Genomic DNA, 14,998 nt, shown 5'->3' with positions numbered 1-14,998 from the left:
AGTATTTGGTACAAACTTTCATAATATTTTTTCATATTTTCTAAAATAATATCAAGTATCAAAATAATAAGAAATTATTAACATAATACACAAACAATATTAATTATAAATCAATGGAATTTCTGGCACACTTTACCCATATTTGGTAACGAAAGATCAAATACTCTAAAGTATGAAAATACTTATTCATCGTCCTTAGCCTCCTCCGCATTAGTCTCGGGAAGAGCATCTCTACCGAAAGCCAAAAATGGTGGCTCTAGGTATTCCTTGTGAATACGCTTCGGTATAATTGCATATTATTGCATAATTTTTCAAATCATTAAATTTATCTACTGATATAGGAAGACGATTTCCATACAATGTCGGCAAAACTATGTTCTTGGGATCTTGGTTTTCTACAACTTCAGCAATTGTTTCTTCGTCTTTTCCTTTCCTTGGCTTTTATCTTTTACCTTGAAATTTCCCATTACTAAAAAATCCTTCTTCTTCTCTCACCTAAGGCTATTATTTGGGGATTTTCATCATTTTTCATAGAATACTTCACCTCTGCAATTTTATCTTTATGATTGTTCAAAGTCATTGTTCGTATCGTTTTTAAATGTGTTTTTGAGTAATTTCAGTGTAAATTTTAGACATCATATTATGTTCTGTTCTGAAATTATGTGTAGAAATGTTCCAAAATATTTTATGGTATGGTTTTGCCCGTTTTCTTACCGATACTGCGTATGCTGGCCATTAGCTTGTAGCCCAAATGATAATTCGCTTGGTCTCCCGTTCAATAACGGCATACATAGAATCAATTGGTATGTATTGATGCCTAGGTAATTTATAATATATCTGTACTCCTTGAATATTGACAGTAATTTTCAAAAATGACTGCGGTTAGTAGTTGTTATTTAGTTTTTATTCTTCCCTGGGCAAGAATCGCAATATAATAAACATTTTCGATGGAACGGTAATTAATTTTAAGAAGGAATTCACAAACACAAGTGGCAATATCGTTACCTCCACGTTTATCACGTCTACCACTCTCTCTATCTACAAGAAACAATGTCCAATGTTAGTTTGGCTCTCATAGAATGTATGTGCAGTTATAAACGGCATATTTTCTGGAGTAGTATAGAACCATGCTCTCCCCATAATATCGGGTAGTGAGCACTTCGTGTTAACCAAAAATTACTGTTAGTATATCTTTGAGATCAAATTCTGGGATCAAGTAAATATTAAATCTTTGATAGCTAGCTTTTTTCTCCGCAAATGAAAATCAATTTCCTTTTTTTCGTCCTTTCTTAACATATCTTCGTTTTCTTTTTTGTGCAGAGTATGCACTTGTCTTATTTTGGCGTATGGAAACGTATATTATAAATTATTATTAAATTTATAGCAATGAATACTTTCTTACTCATATGAATTTAGAATTTTCTGGACAGTTTACTAGATAGATTCTATAGAAATTTGTGATATTTCTATATTCTTGTGCCAATAAAAGACATTAACTATTCTTCTGGCATTAGTGCGATGAAACTACACATAGTGTTTTAAAAGAGTCAAAATAAGCTGTTGCTTCTTCACTATAATATTGATGCTTTACGTCTAGATCCTTCAGCTTTATTTATATAATATTCTTATGTTAGGCTTCTTCTACTTTCTACTAGTTTAGCATTTTTATCTCTTAGTAATGCTTGGTTATTTACATCTTACAATCTAATCTCGCCGGCATTGTGGTTCAAAAAATGCTCAAATAATCTTTGTCCTTTATTTTATGATATTTCATAGCATTTATCTGGTAAATACTAATATATAATTAATGTATAATTTTCTATAATATTTTTTTCTTCTCTTACTTGATCTAATTTCATTTCATTTTCAATCAATTTCAACTCAGTCCAGCATTCTTGCGTTTTTTTATGTAGTTTAACTTTGTTTGCTATTCTTAAGCGCATATTTAATGATTGACTTACTTCTTAATAATTTCGTTTTATTTTTCGTTATTTGCATGTTTTTGGTGAACCAGACTCCAGAACTGCCTAAAGAATAATCTTCGTCAACAGAAAGAAAATCAACGTGAAATTAAAATGTTTTTGCTTCACCTTTTTTTTAGTAGTAGTTCTAAATTCGACATCAATCGAGCTATTTACTTTGAGTGTTGAATCACACCATGGAGAGTGACCGGGAGCAAGGCAGAAGCCGATGTGTTGTGTAGGCGGATACTTCTTACTGCCAAGTGTCTGAACGTAATTTTTCCTTCTGGAAACTTTCCTTAATCCCAATCGTCGATCTTTGAAACAGATTCAATTTGATAACAACCAATGGTACGCATAGATAAAATGATGTAGGTATGTAAAATAATGTGAGAAGCTTTATCAATATAAGGTTCCGATAAAAGCACAGAGCCTACAAGCTGATGAAATCTTAGAGGTTCAACAACAATAACAACTGTCTCTCGCAAAACAGTCCTCGCTGCCGCTTCGGTAATATTCGATGCAACTGCAGCATAGAGCCCTCCTTGATGCCAAAGGATCTCTAAATAATTGCCTCCGATACCCGTGATTTAAGGTCGTAACGGACATAAAAAATATTAGACCTTTAAGCCCTTATTAAATTACGACATATATTATTGTTAACCGGGTCGTAACGGACAATAATAAGTAAGGTAACAAATATTACCAACTTGTTTTTGATATTGGAAAAAAAATTAAGGATGTAAATGCACTTTGCAATATAGTGGTCCAAAGTTACCTAGGTTATTTGGAAAAATGTACCTTAAGCCAGCCCGAAGTTTTTACATGTCTCATAAGACCTATTTTCTCAAATATTTAGCTTCAAAATATCAAATTTGTCAGGGCGTAAGGGATTTTTTTTTAAAGATAGAATTATTTCATATATACCAATCGATAGGGCTCGAAAAGCCGAATCCGGCAATATATATGACTCATTTTCGCCAAAATGTCCCTTACGCCAATTGAAATTTCCGGTATCGATATATAACTCATGATATAAATAAGTATTACCTATTTTTTGAGTTAAAACATGTACAAAAGTGTTATTAAAGCATAGAAGGGTATTGAATTGCAAAAAATAATTATGTCTAACTCCTTTAACATAACTTATTTCTAAGAAATAAAACGGGCTAACTCCCAAGCCTAGCAAGAGGATGCCAAATTTTAAGCTTTTATGTATTAACACAATTCAAAAGACAAAATAAACATAGAAAAATTAAAAAACAAGAATCACCATTGTTCAATAATATCACACACGAAGTAAAATTGTAGTTCTTCTTCATATAGGAGTTATGATGCCATGCCGCGGGAATTTGAGCTGCACATTTGCCCACAAAATGGCGCCAAATGAAGGAGTTAGCAAGTTTTACGCGAGTTAATTTCACATCCAAGGAGTTGTCAGATATTATTGAGGCTCAAAAAGTGACATTGTCGTGTGTTAGAGGCACTTGGTATGTTTTACGATTCTGTAGAGTTTTGCTCGCTCTATCTGATGATATCAAAACCTCATTTTCGGTAAAAATGGAGTTAGCAGCTCTGCACTCTTAGCCGACGATATTTTAGATGTATTTTTTTTTTATATGTCTGGATGTAACAATGGAAAAAACAAATCACTGCACTACGCCGTACTCGTCAGTAAGAGGTATTAGATACATACACTCGCGGTTTTTTCCCCGAAGAGCAAGGCAGGGGCGAAACTAGAGCATCCATAGCCGTGTGCATTCCGTCTCAGGTGATAAGGATCTGCGGCCGTATTTACCGCAAATTCTAGACTCCGGGCTGATAATAAGATATACCTAAAATCACTTTCCCCAACCGGAGATTCAAACCCAAGATCTCAGAACGGTGTTAATGCCGCGATAGAACTAAGGCACCGAGACAGTAATGTTAGGCAATAGAGAGCTTAACGTCTACTTAACTAATGGCTCGGATATGAGAGCTTTATCACTAGTATGCGAAACTCAGTATAGATAGGCACTAGCGAAGATTCCATATAATATTTCTGCCGACTTACCTCCCTTCGTATGCTTGTTTAGTTATTCATAATATTGATATTGTATCGACTGGCCTATTCAAAAATGTTGTCTCTAGGTATTTATAAATGTCAAGACATTATCTATTTCTTCTATATCCATAAAATATTTACTGGTGGCAGGTCTCTCATATGTGAGACTCCGCCTGGGTAGGTACCACCGCAATGTCTATTTCTGCCGCCAAGCAGCAGTGTGTAGTCACTGTTGTGTTCCGGTTTGAAGGGCATTGTAGCCAGTGTAACTACCGGAAATAATAAGACGTAACATCTCAAGTCTCAGGATGGCGAGCGCAGTGTAATACCAAACAATACTTTGTACCTACTTAATTCAAGGTGTTGATGGTGTTTCTACTGTTTATAAGCGGTCGTATCGCAGGCCAACGGCAAGCTCGTCTCGTCATTCAAAGCAACAACAAAAAAAGATACGCTTTCACGTTCTTTCATGTAGTTATAAAAAAACTTCAATAGATATCGCGTTATTAAGTTAAGAATACAAGAGCTCGCCAAATAAAAGCGTCTGAAAAGTTTTCCTAAACATTAATTATTGACTCAATTCTGTAAAAGAACAGTATTTTCCTAACTTGTTTACGTTTTTTACGTAAAGCGGTATTCACTTATACGTTCTAATGTATGAAGTTGCCGCTCCGTGATACCGCTAAACACCGTGATTTACGATCGGACCTCATAAAATATACAACACGAAATACTTTTTACGACATATTTATTCAAATAACATACCTTTTTGCCGTTTCGGCACAAGTTTTTTTGTTAATCTTGTGTGTGCGATAAATAAATTTTATGGGATTGTTAGCGAACCAATGCTGGGCATAGGCTTGTCTGAACTATAGCCCAGCTCGAATAGGTATAAAATTTAGTTTATTACGTCTAATTATAGTATCACAAGTCTTAGTTCCTTAGTGAGGATATGTATTAAATCTATGAAGTAAATATTATATTTTGAGTGTTTGTTTGTGTTGTTATATTTAACATATTCTATACATATTTTTTATATGTACACAGCAATAGAATGTCGACTGACGATAGATGATTAGCCCTCAAAAGACGACACAATTATGCCGGCCTGTTGAAACCAGATGCTCATGCTGATCCCAGAACGCGACACACTCACGTGAGCTACTATGGCGAGTTTAAATGTACGGCGGTCGCTATCCAGGCGGATATAAAATATATCCTACCACCACCAATGATTGTAAACCTCTCTCTTATCACTACCATAAATTTAACCCGTTATTAAAACTATTTCCAGGCCAACACCCCCATCTCCAACATTAGTGGCTCAGATTGACTCATCGGTCGCTTGTCTCTGGCTCCTGACTCCGTTGTCCGCTGGCACCGCGGTGGTCGCAGTCCTCGTCGCGGTCTCCACCAACAACTGGCTCCACACTGAAGAGAACATGCTGAACCCAGCTTACAACGGCACGGGAAAGTACGGGCTGGTCGCGAAGCAAACTGTCTCTGGATTATGGAGGATATGTCATACGGATCGTGAGTACCTTGAATCATAATACGTCATAATTCCAGCATCGTTTTATTTAATTTAAAAAAATATTTTAGTCAAACATAAAAGGAGCTAACATAGTAAAGATTTCAAAACTTCTACACATTAACTGTCATCGAAATATATTTTTTTTATCTAAAATAAAGTGACATGAAGTTTATTTTAGAGAAGAAACAAAGATTGCTGATAAAGACACAAAAGTTTAAAAGCAATTTGATTTTTTGGGTTACTTTTATGTTTAATTATTTATCTAAAGCAAAAAGGGAAAGTAAATATTAAACACAGACTAGGCTAAATATGAAGAAGTGCAGAATATGGCCGACTTTTCGCAATTGACGACTTCTAGACTACCTCTGTAAACTACGTAAACTAAGTAAACTATGAAAAAAAAAATGTTTCATGCAAGATCGGCAATGTATCAGTGTTTTTTAGGCCTTGGTGTGGTTTCCTTCGTTTAATTAGAAACTTACTTAGAGATCGTTCTTCAAAATACTAATTAGTGCCCCCGTCTACAGATTCACGTACAAAAATAAAAGCTAATCGGTCACCATTGGCTTGCCGTTATAAAAACACGTAATCGAGCCAAAATCATCCCAAGGCCGCTCACGCACAATATCAACATCTAACCAGCATTACAAGGCAGGTTCGAAACGCATACGCACATCGACACCTAGTTTCTATTGTAAGACAACTCGAAACGCAAACGTACAGAACATGGTATCTACCACACGCTCACAATAGCCTCAGTCGAAACTTCCGCGCGCTCGCGACAATGCGTCAGCGTTTCCGTCGCGGGAAGCGCATTGTGAGCCTGTCCGGCCCACTTCCATCCCATTTACCGAGCCCACTGGCCGTCCGTTACTAGTCCATTTCCTTCATTAAATATGCTTTTGTTTTCCGTTGTCAAAGTCTTTGTTGAATGTAAATCCTTTTTTATTGAGTTATTTTTGGTTTGTGCTTCTTTCTTTTTTTTAATCTGGTTGATGTGGTATTATAGTTTACGTATATTGTCTGATCTCTCTCCGGTCATGTCGGATTACTGTCTCACCGGACTATGAGAGTGAAGGAATAGAGAGTGTACTTGTGTATTGCGCACACACTTATGCACTATATATCTCCTACGTACTTGGCTGATATCTGTTGAGATTGAAAAAAATTGGTTACGTATCACTGATTTACTTATTGTGTATTTGGCTTAATATTACTGACTTGTCTTAACGTGACTACATGAGCAAATCATGTTTTCAAGTGTAAAATGCCAGCATTATGCTCCATTTGATGGTAAAGTCGCCTGTTATGATGAATCTAAATATGATTTATTTATCATTTCTTACTAATAAACAAGGCTCAGCTCAAATCTGTGGCTTTAGAAGCATCCTTTCATAATAAAGGTAGGAAGTATAATATATTTTTGGAAAACCATCCCCATAGGTCGACAAAGTCAGTCACAGGGATAGTTTGTTATAGAAATTGTAACGTATTTTTTTGTGTTTCAGCTGGCGGCACGGTGTTCCGATGTGTGGACATCCCCTATTTCCCCTTGTCACAGTATGCGCCTGATCCCAGCGACTCGACGAACGCAATACCATGTGAGTGAAAATGTGTCGAGTGAATTCTGAAGGACTGTAGTAACAAACGTGTCTGTAGAAAAATTGTGGTTGCCATGCATTCTCTTTTTACCCTATCTATGTCATTGGCGTAAGTTAAACATTGAACTTTATATCATATGTTATAAGATCCATAGTTTATTTTCGAACATAAATTAATGTTGATGAGATCTAGAATATGTCATTGGATACATATAAAAATGATTCATAAATGTCAAAACTTATCATACATTTATGCATCAAATCATTCAAAAATACAAAGAAACAGGCGGTTTAGATATATTATAACAAAGAGACAAGCAAATGACATACTCAGCTATATACTTATATCATCACTAAGTAGTCCTTGAATTGCAGCCACCGTAGCGTAGAGGGAGATTAGCCAGCTGTGAAATGAGAATTCCTGGGTTCAATCTTAGCTCTATATGTATAGGTATGTTATATAGTGAAATGACCAGCAGTTACTAAACATTCTAACGTCCTTCAAGGAAACGTCTTTCTGCGAGGTCCAGACTATGTGAATTTGTACGTTGTCCCTAAATACATAAAACATTTTTTTGTATAATTTTAAGTGGCACCAAACGAAATTATTTAAATTCTATACTGAGGCCCCAGAAATCCTGCCTCTTTTTTTCCACGCTCTAAGCTCTTAAGACAAACTGCTTTTGTAATAACCTTGTCTTAGCTTAATCCAATTTCTCATGCATCACGTGTTACATTTCAGATGTGGTGACGCGATCTGCAGCTCCGCTCCTGCTCGCTGTATTCACGCAGGCAGTTGGCGCGCTTTGCTGCGTTCTTGGACATTGTGTGAAAGGGCGTCGTCTCTGCACCTTCATAGCTGGAGTCATGTTTATTATATCTGGTAAGACAGACCACCTTACTTATCGCGAGCAAACAAAACATTACTGTAAAATTGTAATTTTAGGTCCAATTTTCTTTGTATGTCTGAGAATCTAGTCATAAAGTATTGATTAATTATGATGTAAATGAATTTCATTATTTACATTGTGGATTAAAGACAATCTAGTTTTCCAGACTTACTAAGGTTTAATCTTGCAGATTCTTGCGTCGATCTTGGCTTTCAAGAACATTATTCTTAAAGCATCTGTTACGATATTCCATTAAATTATATTTTTTTCAATTCCAGGTCTGATCATGTTGACCGGGATAGTCATGTACATATCGGTATTTAAATCGCAAGTCGGCCATAAGCTACGCTACATGACTTACTTCGACATGCCCAGGATGTCGTACAGCTATGGCTACTCCTTCGGTCTGTACATCAGCGGGTTCATAGCTGCAGAGCTGGCTGGGACCTCGGCGATATTCCTCTTCCTCCAGTGGTATCAAAAGGACTGGGTCACGGAGCTAACAGAGAAAGCGAAGGCAGACTGCCGAGCATGGGACAGGGAGTACGCGTTCTCAGAGTTTCGAGAACGTGATTCGACGTTACTAGAGAGACGAATGATGAAGAGGGACACGTACCCGCCCACAGGCTCGTCGACCGCGACGCCCCATGAGCGGCGCCGCTTCGTTTTTGACGGCGATGAGCTCCCACATTGTTCCATACATAAGAATAGAAGAATAAACTTAAGTTCAGCATCATTAAAAGACCTGTCTTCGTCAACGTTGTACGGGTTCCCTGCGGCACCGAGGCCCACGGCCTGCGACAACTACTTCGAGGAGTTCAAAGAGGTGCCTCAAAGTGCGAACACTCTCAGCGGACTTAGGAGCGCTTCGATATTCCAATCGCAAGCGTCGGTGGCGAGCGGGAGGTTGTTGGACACGTCGGCGGTGGAGCCACCGCCGTCGCGGGAGGAGGAGCTGGTGACCTTCGGTGCCGGAGCTAGGGGAGGAGGGCACGATGACCACCACCCCACGCGCCACGACCGCGGCGTCGGCACAGACCCATACCGTAGAACGACACCCGTTTGATCCAACGTTCCCAACCATACCATAAAGCATATCGAGAAGTGATAAGTATGATTGTAATTCGTGTGTTATCCAATATATCGGATGTAGCGGTACGGACGGTCAAGTGTCTTTCGAATTTACGAACTTAACATGTGACTTGTGTTGATAATTTTGATTGTTACGATTCCTTAAAATAAACACTGCCATTTGTCTACTTTTTTATTATTGGAATTGCTGTGCATGTTTCAACATTTCATTCAAAATGAAAGATTTTGGTTTATTAGGCTACTAGCGAGTCAAAAAGTCTTGCTCATTTTCGGTAGATGTCGCTAGCTTATGCAATATTCGAAGTTAGCAAACTCTATTTTCCTCTGTCAATAATAACTCCTGAGTTAAATATTTTATAATAATTAGAATTCACAATATTATTATCATTAGAAATATTAAATAGGCGTCATAAAGCGAATCATCTTTCACGTTTCGTATACAATATACTATCTCATATTTCGTACTGAATGAGAAATATAATAGAGTGCATGCACAAAATAAAAAAAGGTAATTCCGATGGTTAATTCAAAATGCACTATGGGCTTTTTAATTTCTTTTTATATTTTTATAGGTATATTTTTTCGATTATCAAAATGAGCTATATTTAAATAATATACCTTTTGGCACTCTTAGAATTCGAAACTTGATTTAAACCAATACATAGCCATCGTGAATTGCTAAATAGTAAATGAACAATTTGCTGGTACGGATATAAAAATTAATGCAATATGCAAGATAATATTAGTGATATAGATGTTGTAAGAGAAGAAAACAATAATCCTCCAAACGCAACGTAAGCATAACATTGTATAAGTTTTTTTTTTATAATTATAATGTTTAAAACAAGACAATTGGGTTATGAATATTTGAATTCAAAGCATCATACCATGATATGATTGGATTAACAAAGATATGTAAGATTAGTAGTCCAAGCTAAGTTCGTCAAGATATTTTCATGATGACGGCTTGCTAGACCCACCATAATATACCATTTTTCATGTTACATAAAAGTGAGTTTCGTTTGAGAATATAGGCTAACAATTATTCAAAACAACGGAATAATTTTAATACTTTTAGGCATTAATTTTTAAATGCCATAATACCGCTAGTACTGAGTAGTTTTAAATTAAAATCTCCAGGGAAGACGATACACCACTAACAATAAAAGAGAGATTCCAATATTTCTTTAAAACATCTTGGCGTGGTGTTGTGTGCGTGATAACTCCTCTTATATTTATACCATTATTGACGCCATTTCCACCAGAGGTAAGTCTACGTCTTTACTTAGTTGACAATTTATTTCTATCCCAAGAGTTACTTGCCCTTTTATCTAACTCTAATAGCATATCATGGAATCACAGAAGTCTTTACATAGCGTAGTGATGAAACAAGTATAATATCACTTCTCAAATGTGATATCATGACTACTAATGAATAGTAATCATTATCAGGAACTTTAATAACGGAGCACTTTGTGGGACTGAAGCGCAGTCCTCATGACACATTTGATATTAAGTTTTAACATCGTTCATGATAACACAAGCATGTATGCACATGCTTTAATTTCTTTCAATTTGAAATACATCAATTCTGATTTGACAGTATTCGTCTTCTGTGCTATTATGACTCTTTTAGAAATACCAATGGTGTGCCTACACTCTGATGTTGATGGCGATATACTGGGTAACAGAATGTATTCCACTGGCCATCACTTCATTCCTGCCTGTAATGATATTTCCTCTAACTGGTGTTATGGATACGTCTGCTACTTGCCGATGCTATATGAATGTAAGAAGTAGTTATAATTCTAAATTATATACATTTTTCATATTATAAGGTAAATAAGTACATGAGTTATCCGGTAAGTGATTATTATTACTCAGAAATAAAGACATTCCTAAGTGCGTTGCTGAATTTATAAAAAGGCATGTGAACTATAAATAGGGGATATTTCGGGTAGTCAAGAGTATGGTGACAGTGTGGTAATAAAGATTGTAAAAGAGTATGGGCTGGTCTGCATTAAAACGGTCATTTATTCCTAAATTACATACCATTCAGAATTCTCACTAGAATAAATTGTGTGACATTATTTTGCGATTGTTACTCAAGGATTTTAATGGTAAGTTTTATAATCAATGATTTTAGTTTCAAATAGGACCACCACAATATTTCATTTAGGTACTTGAAATGGGTTATAATTTTTCCTATGTTCCGGTCACGCTTATATTCAGCTTCTTCTTATGGCTAATGATGATGAATAACTTTTAAGCAGTATTTACTAGAAAACTATAAAAACTACATAAACTCGTTGTGTAAAGTACTTTAAAAATTTTAGGATACTATCATTATGTTCGTCGGAAGCATGGTTCTTGCTTATGCCGTAGAACAGTCTGGTTCCACAAAAGATTAGCCTTATCAACAATACGAGCTATCGGCTACTCTCATTACAGGTAACTTAGGGAGTCTAATATCACAAATCCTGGTTTCCGTATATGCAAAAGCTACTACAAATTTAATGACAAGGCCAGTCATTCGCCCGATGTCAACAACACAGAACTCTGAAATAAATATCCTACAAAACACAATAAGGCACTAGTTTTACTTTGGGTTTCTATTAATATAGCACACATCATTTTGTGCATGGCATAAAGATTTGATCCAGAAAAAAGGCTACTTATTGCCAAAAAATGTAAATCTTCCCGCGAGATATAGATTGGCTCAAGATAGTCATTTGGGCAATACCAATTAATGTTAACAAATTCAATCAAAAACCTACGGTATAATAAGGTTAACGTTGACTATTTCTAGAATATTGTTTGCGATGTCGTTTACAACCATGTTCGTATCCATGTGGATAACCAATACTGCAGCAACCACTATGATGGTGCCTATTAACTTTGCGTTGTTGAAGGTTTTTGAAGATGTAAGTATAATATGTATATATCATTCTCTATAATCTCAGGAGTATACATTTCTAAAACTTCAGGTAAATATAACGAAATTGACATCAGGATTGTCTGTGGGTATACAGGGCATGTCATACATCAGGTCATGATTTTGTAATAATGTTATTATTGTTATATTTGCCTTGATGTAGATGTATCATAGGACATGTACGTTTCTATTACTCTGAGACCTCAAGTCAGAGTTTTAAGTCCATCCGGAAGAATCTTCTGGCACAATCTAGGATTGGCATTTGTGACGTAACGTACTTCTACGATTTGTTTAAGATTATTCCTAGAATTTATCTGTCAAACTGGACGTTCAAATTCATTATTTTCCAGCAAAATTTGCTTTCGATTTACGAAGAGGATGCGAGCGGAGACCGAATCGCCACGGACATCACAACATGTTATTTTTGCACGGCTACATTTTCAGCAACTATAGGTTTGTAAAAAAAAATTGAAAACACTCTGTGTCTAATTAGTTACTAATTACGCCTAGTACATCTGAGAGGTATCTTAACTTTATAGAGAAAATAGCTGTTTTCTACGAAAACCTTTTGATCCCATAAACCTAATCTAATGTTTCTATAGCACAAAATCATCAAACAAGTGATTTACTAGACAACATCTAGTACATTAGCTCTTTACAGTAAACAAAAAAAACTTTAACCAAATAATTTATTATAGGCGGTATCGGAACTTTAGTTGGCACAGCAACAAATTTGGTGTTCAAAGGACTTTTCGCTAAGTACGTATTACGTATTTATGAAGAAGAATTTAGATAGATAACATGAAATATTTCTTAAGATATAAACAATTTTTACTAAATTCTATCTGGTAGCTAATATTCATATAATTTTCAGAATTTAAATAGAAAGATTGTTGCTTTACTTGGTCTATTTGTCATTTATTATATCCATGATACTTCAGGCCATAGAAATGTATTTACTGTAATTATATTATATTTCATTGTATTTGAAATACATTGAGAGCTATTTATATTGAATACCAATTTTTTTTCTAGAGCATATCCCGATGCCCCGGAGTACTTATCATTTCCGAATTTTTCAATTTTTGCGATACCATACATGGTTATAATGGAGCTGGCCATGTATTTATTGATGCTAGTGAAGTATGTGGGATTCTTAAGGTTTGTCTAAAATTGTTTATAATGTAGACGTGGGAACAAGCAGTATATGCAAAATCCATAACATTAGAAGAGAGCATATTTTCGAAAAGAAAAGGGAAATGAGGGATGAGTGTTCGTAAAGCCGTCCGTAAATTACAATATATATTTAAGACTGAAAGAACTTGTGAATAAGCAGTCAAAAAAGTGATTATGGTAGCGACTCTTGCACTGCACTTGAGTCCACAAAAAAAACATTTGTAAAAAAATCTTTAAATAAATAATAAATATATTTATTTCAGGCCAAAAAGTAAAGCAGCAATCAAGTCCAAGCTGTCCCGGAAGGAATAGAAGCTGCCAAACGCGCTGTAGACGTCGAGTGGGAGAAATTAGGGAGAATTACATTTTGGGAAATCGTACGTTATTTAGGAATAATAAATTATTTATTATTCTCTTGTTAATCTTATTGTTGTTCGCATAAGTAAATGAATGGCTTAAAGACGAATGGATATTATATGTGAAGAGTTCAACTAAAATATTGCGAATTGATTGTAAAAAAATATTTTTACGTTCTAGATGGTGATAATTCTATTCGGCGGCGCTATAGTGATGTTTTTCTCCCGTTCACCACAAATATTCCCAGGCTGGGGTGATAAAATAGCCGAGCACTTCGATATAAAGCAACCTAAATTGTATGAGTTCATTAAAATTTTAACTTAGCTCTCATTCACTAGTTTGATACTCTCATTACAGTAAGGAAAGCAAATTGTAATTTATAAGGTTCACTTTTTTGCAGTATATTATTATTGGTCTTATTTTATTTAATAACCCTTATTTTTCCTTATTAAAATATAATAGAAGATTGGACATACCTATTCATAAGTCACCTTCTAATGGACAAAATGATGTTGTTAATTGCGCTAGAGTATCAATGTGCTTTGACGAAATGACTTGCCTTTTCATAATATTATGCGTCTAAATACGAAGTCACACGTATTTTAAAATGTCAATTTCAACAAGGATACAGGCGATCGGAGCTAAAACTAAAATAGCAGCCTCTTGTACCAGTCAAATGAATATAATATCATTATCATCAAAGACAATCTGAAGTCCTCTGCTGTCCTCTACTGAACATTGGTTTCCCCTAATAACATTCTAGATAAATCTGTCAAAATGAATGTCTACTACAAGTTTATACGTAGTTGATAATTATAATCGATGTGATTTTAAACATTAGAAACATTTCACAGCGTTCAAGATTCGGCGGCTGCTATGCTGGTGGGATTTTTAATGTTTCTTCTACCATCGCATTTAACCATATTCAAAAATGTAAAGCGAAAAGTAAAATATATTTTGTAACGGAATTTACAAATTAGGGCTAATGCTGGTACTCTGTTTACTTACTTTAAGTGACGCAATAGCAAGGTGTTACTACATGCATCCTTCACTAGCACATAGAGATAATTATGTATTCTCTAGTGTTACATCTATTGAACGAGAAATTATCTGTTTCTTGGCTTCATTCAATAGTAATCATCACTTATGAACAGCCTGTGCTAAAGGAATTGGAGTAGCATTGCCGATCGCGAAAATGAATCGTGATTAAGCAATAGGAGTATTCAAGTATCTATTAAACGTAGTTTTTCATCGGTCTTTTAAATTAGTACGCGCTGTCAATACTATAATATTGAAAGTGCTCTCTTTCTATTTTCCAGCTTATGGTGAGCTGACGGATAAACCAATTCCTTCGGTTCTGCGTTGGAAAGAAATGAACGAAATTATGCCCTACAGCTTCATGTTTTTG

The 14,998-nt window shown here is 35.4% G+C and overlaps 1 protein-coding gene and 1 pseudogene across 1 annotated transcript in view; both read left to right on the top strand.

The window, feature by feature from the left end:
• LOC115452290 overlaps positions 1-9,230 on the top strand; it is a 110,664-nt gene extending 101,434 nt beyond the window's left edge. Inside the window, exons 3-6 of the mRNA XM_030180772.2 lie at positions 5,300-5,538; positions 7,048-7,140; positions 7,883-8,023; positions 8,309-9,230. Coding sequence (XP_030036632.2) covers positions 5,300-5,538; positions 7,048-7,140; positions 7,883-8,023; positions 8,309-9,096 — 1,261 coding nt within the window. The 3' untranslated portion in view covers positions 9,097-9,230. The remainder of the gene's footprint in view (positions 1-5,299; positions 5,539-7,047; positions 7,141-7,882; positions 8,024-8,308) is intronic.
• Positions 9,231-9,717: 487 nt separating this feature from the next.
• On the top strand, positions 9,718-14,998 carry LOC119189092 (annotated as a pseudogene).

The sequence above is a fragment of the Manduca sexta genome, chromosome 12 (assembly GCF_014839805.1).
Source record: "Manduca sexta isolate Smith_Timp_Sample1 chromosome 12, JHU_Msex_v1.0, whole genome shotgun sequence".
Lineage (NCBI taxonomy): Eukaryota > Metazoa > Arthropoda > Insecta > Lepidoptera > Sphingidae > Manduca > Manduca sexta.
The sequence above is the reverse complement of the archived record's forward strand: the minus strand, read 5'-3'. Positions and strand labels throughout refer to the sequence as shown.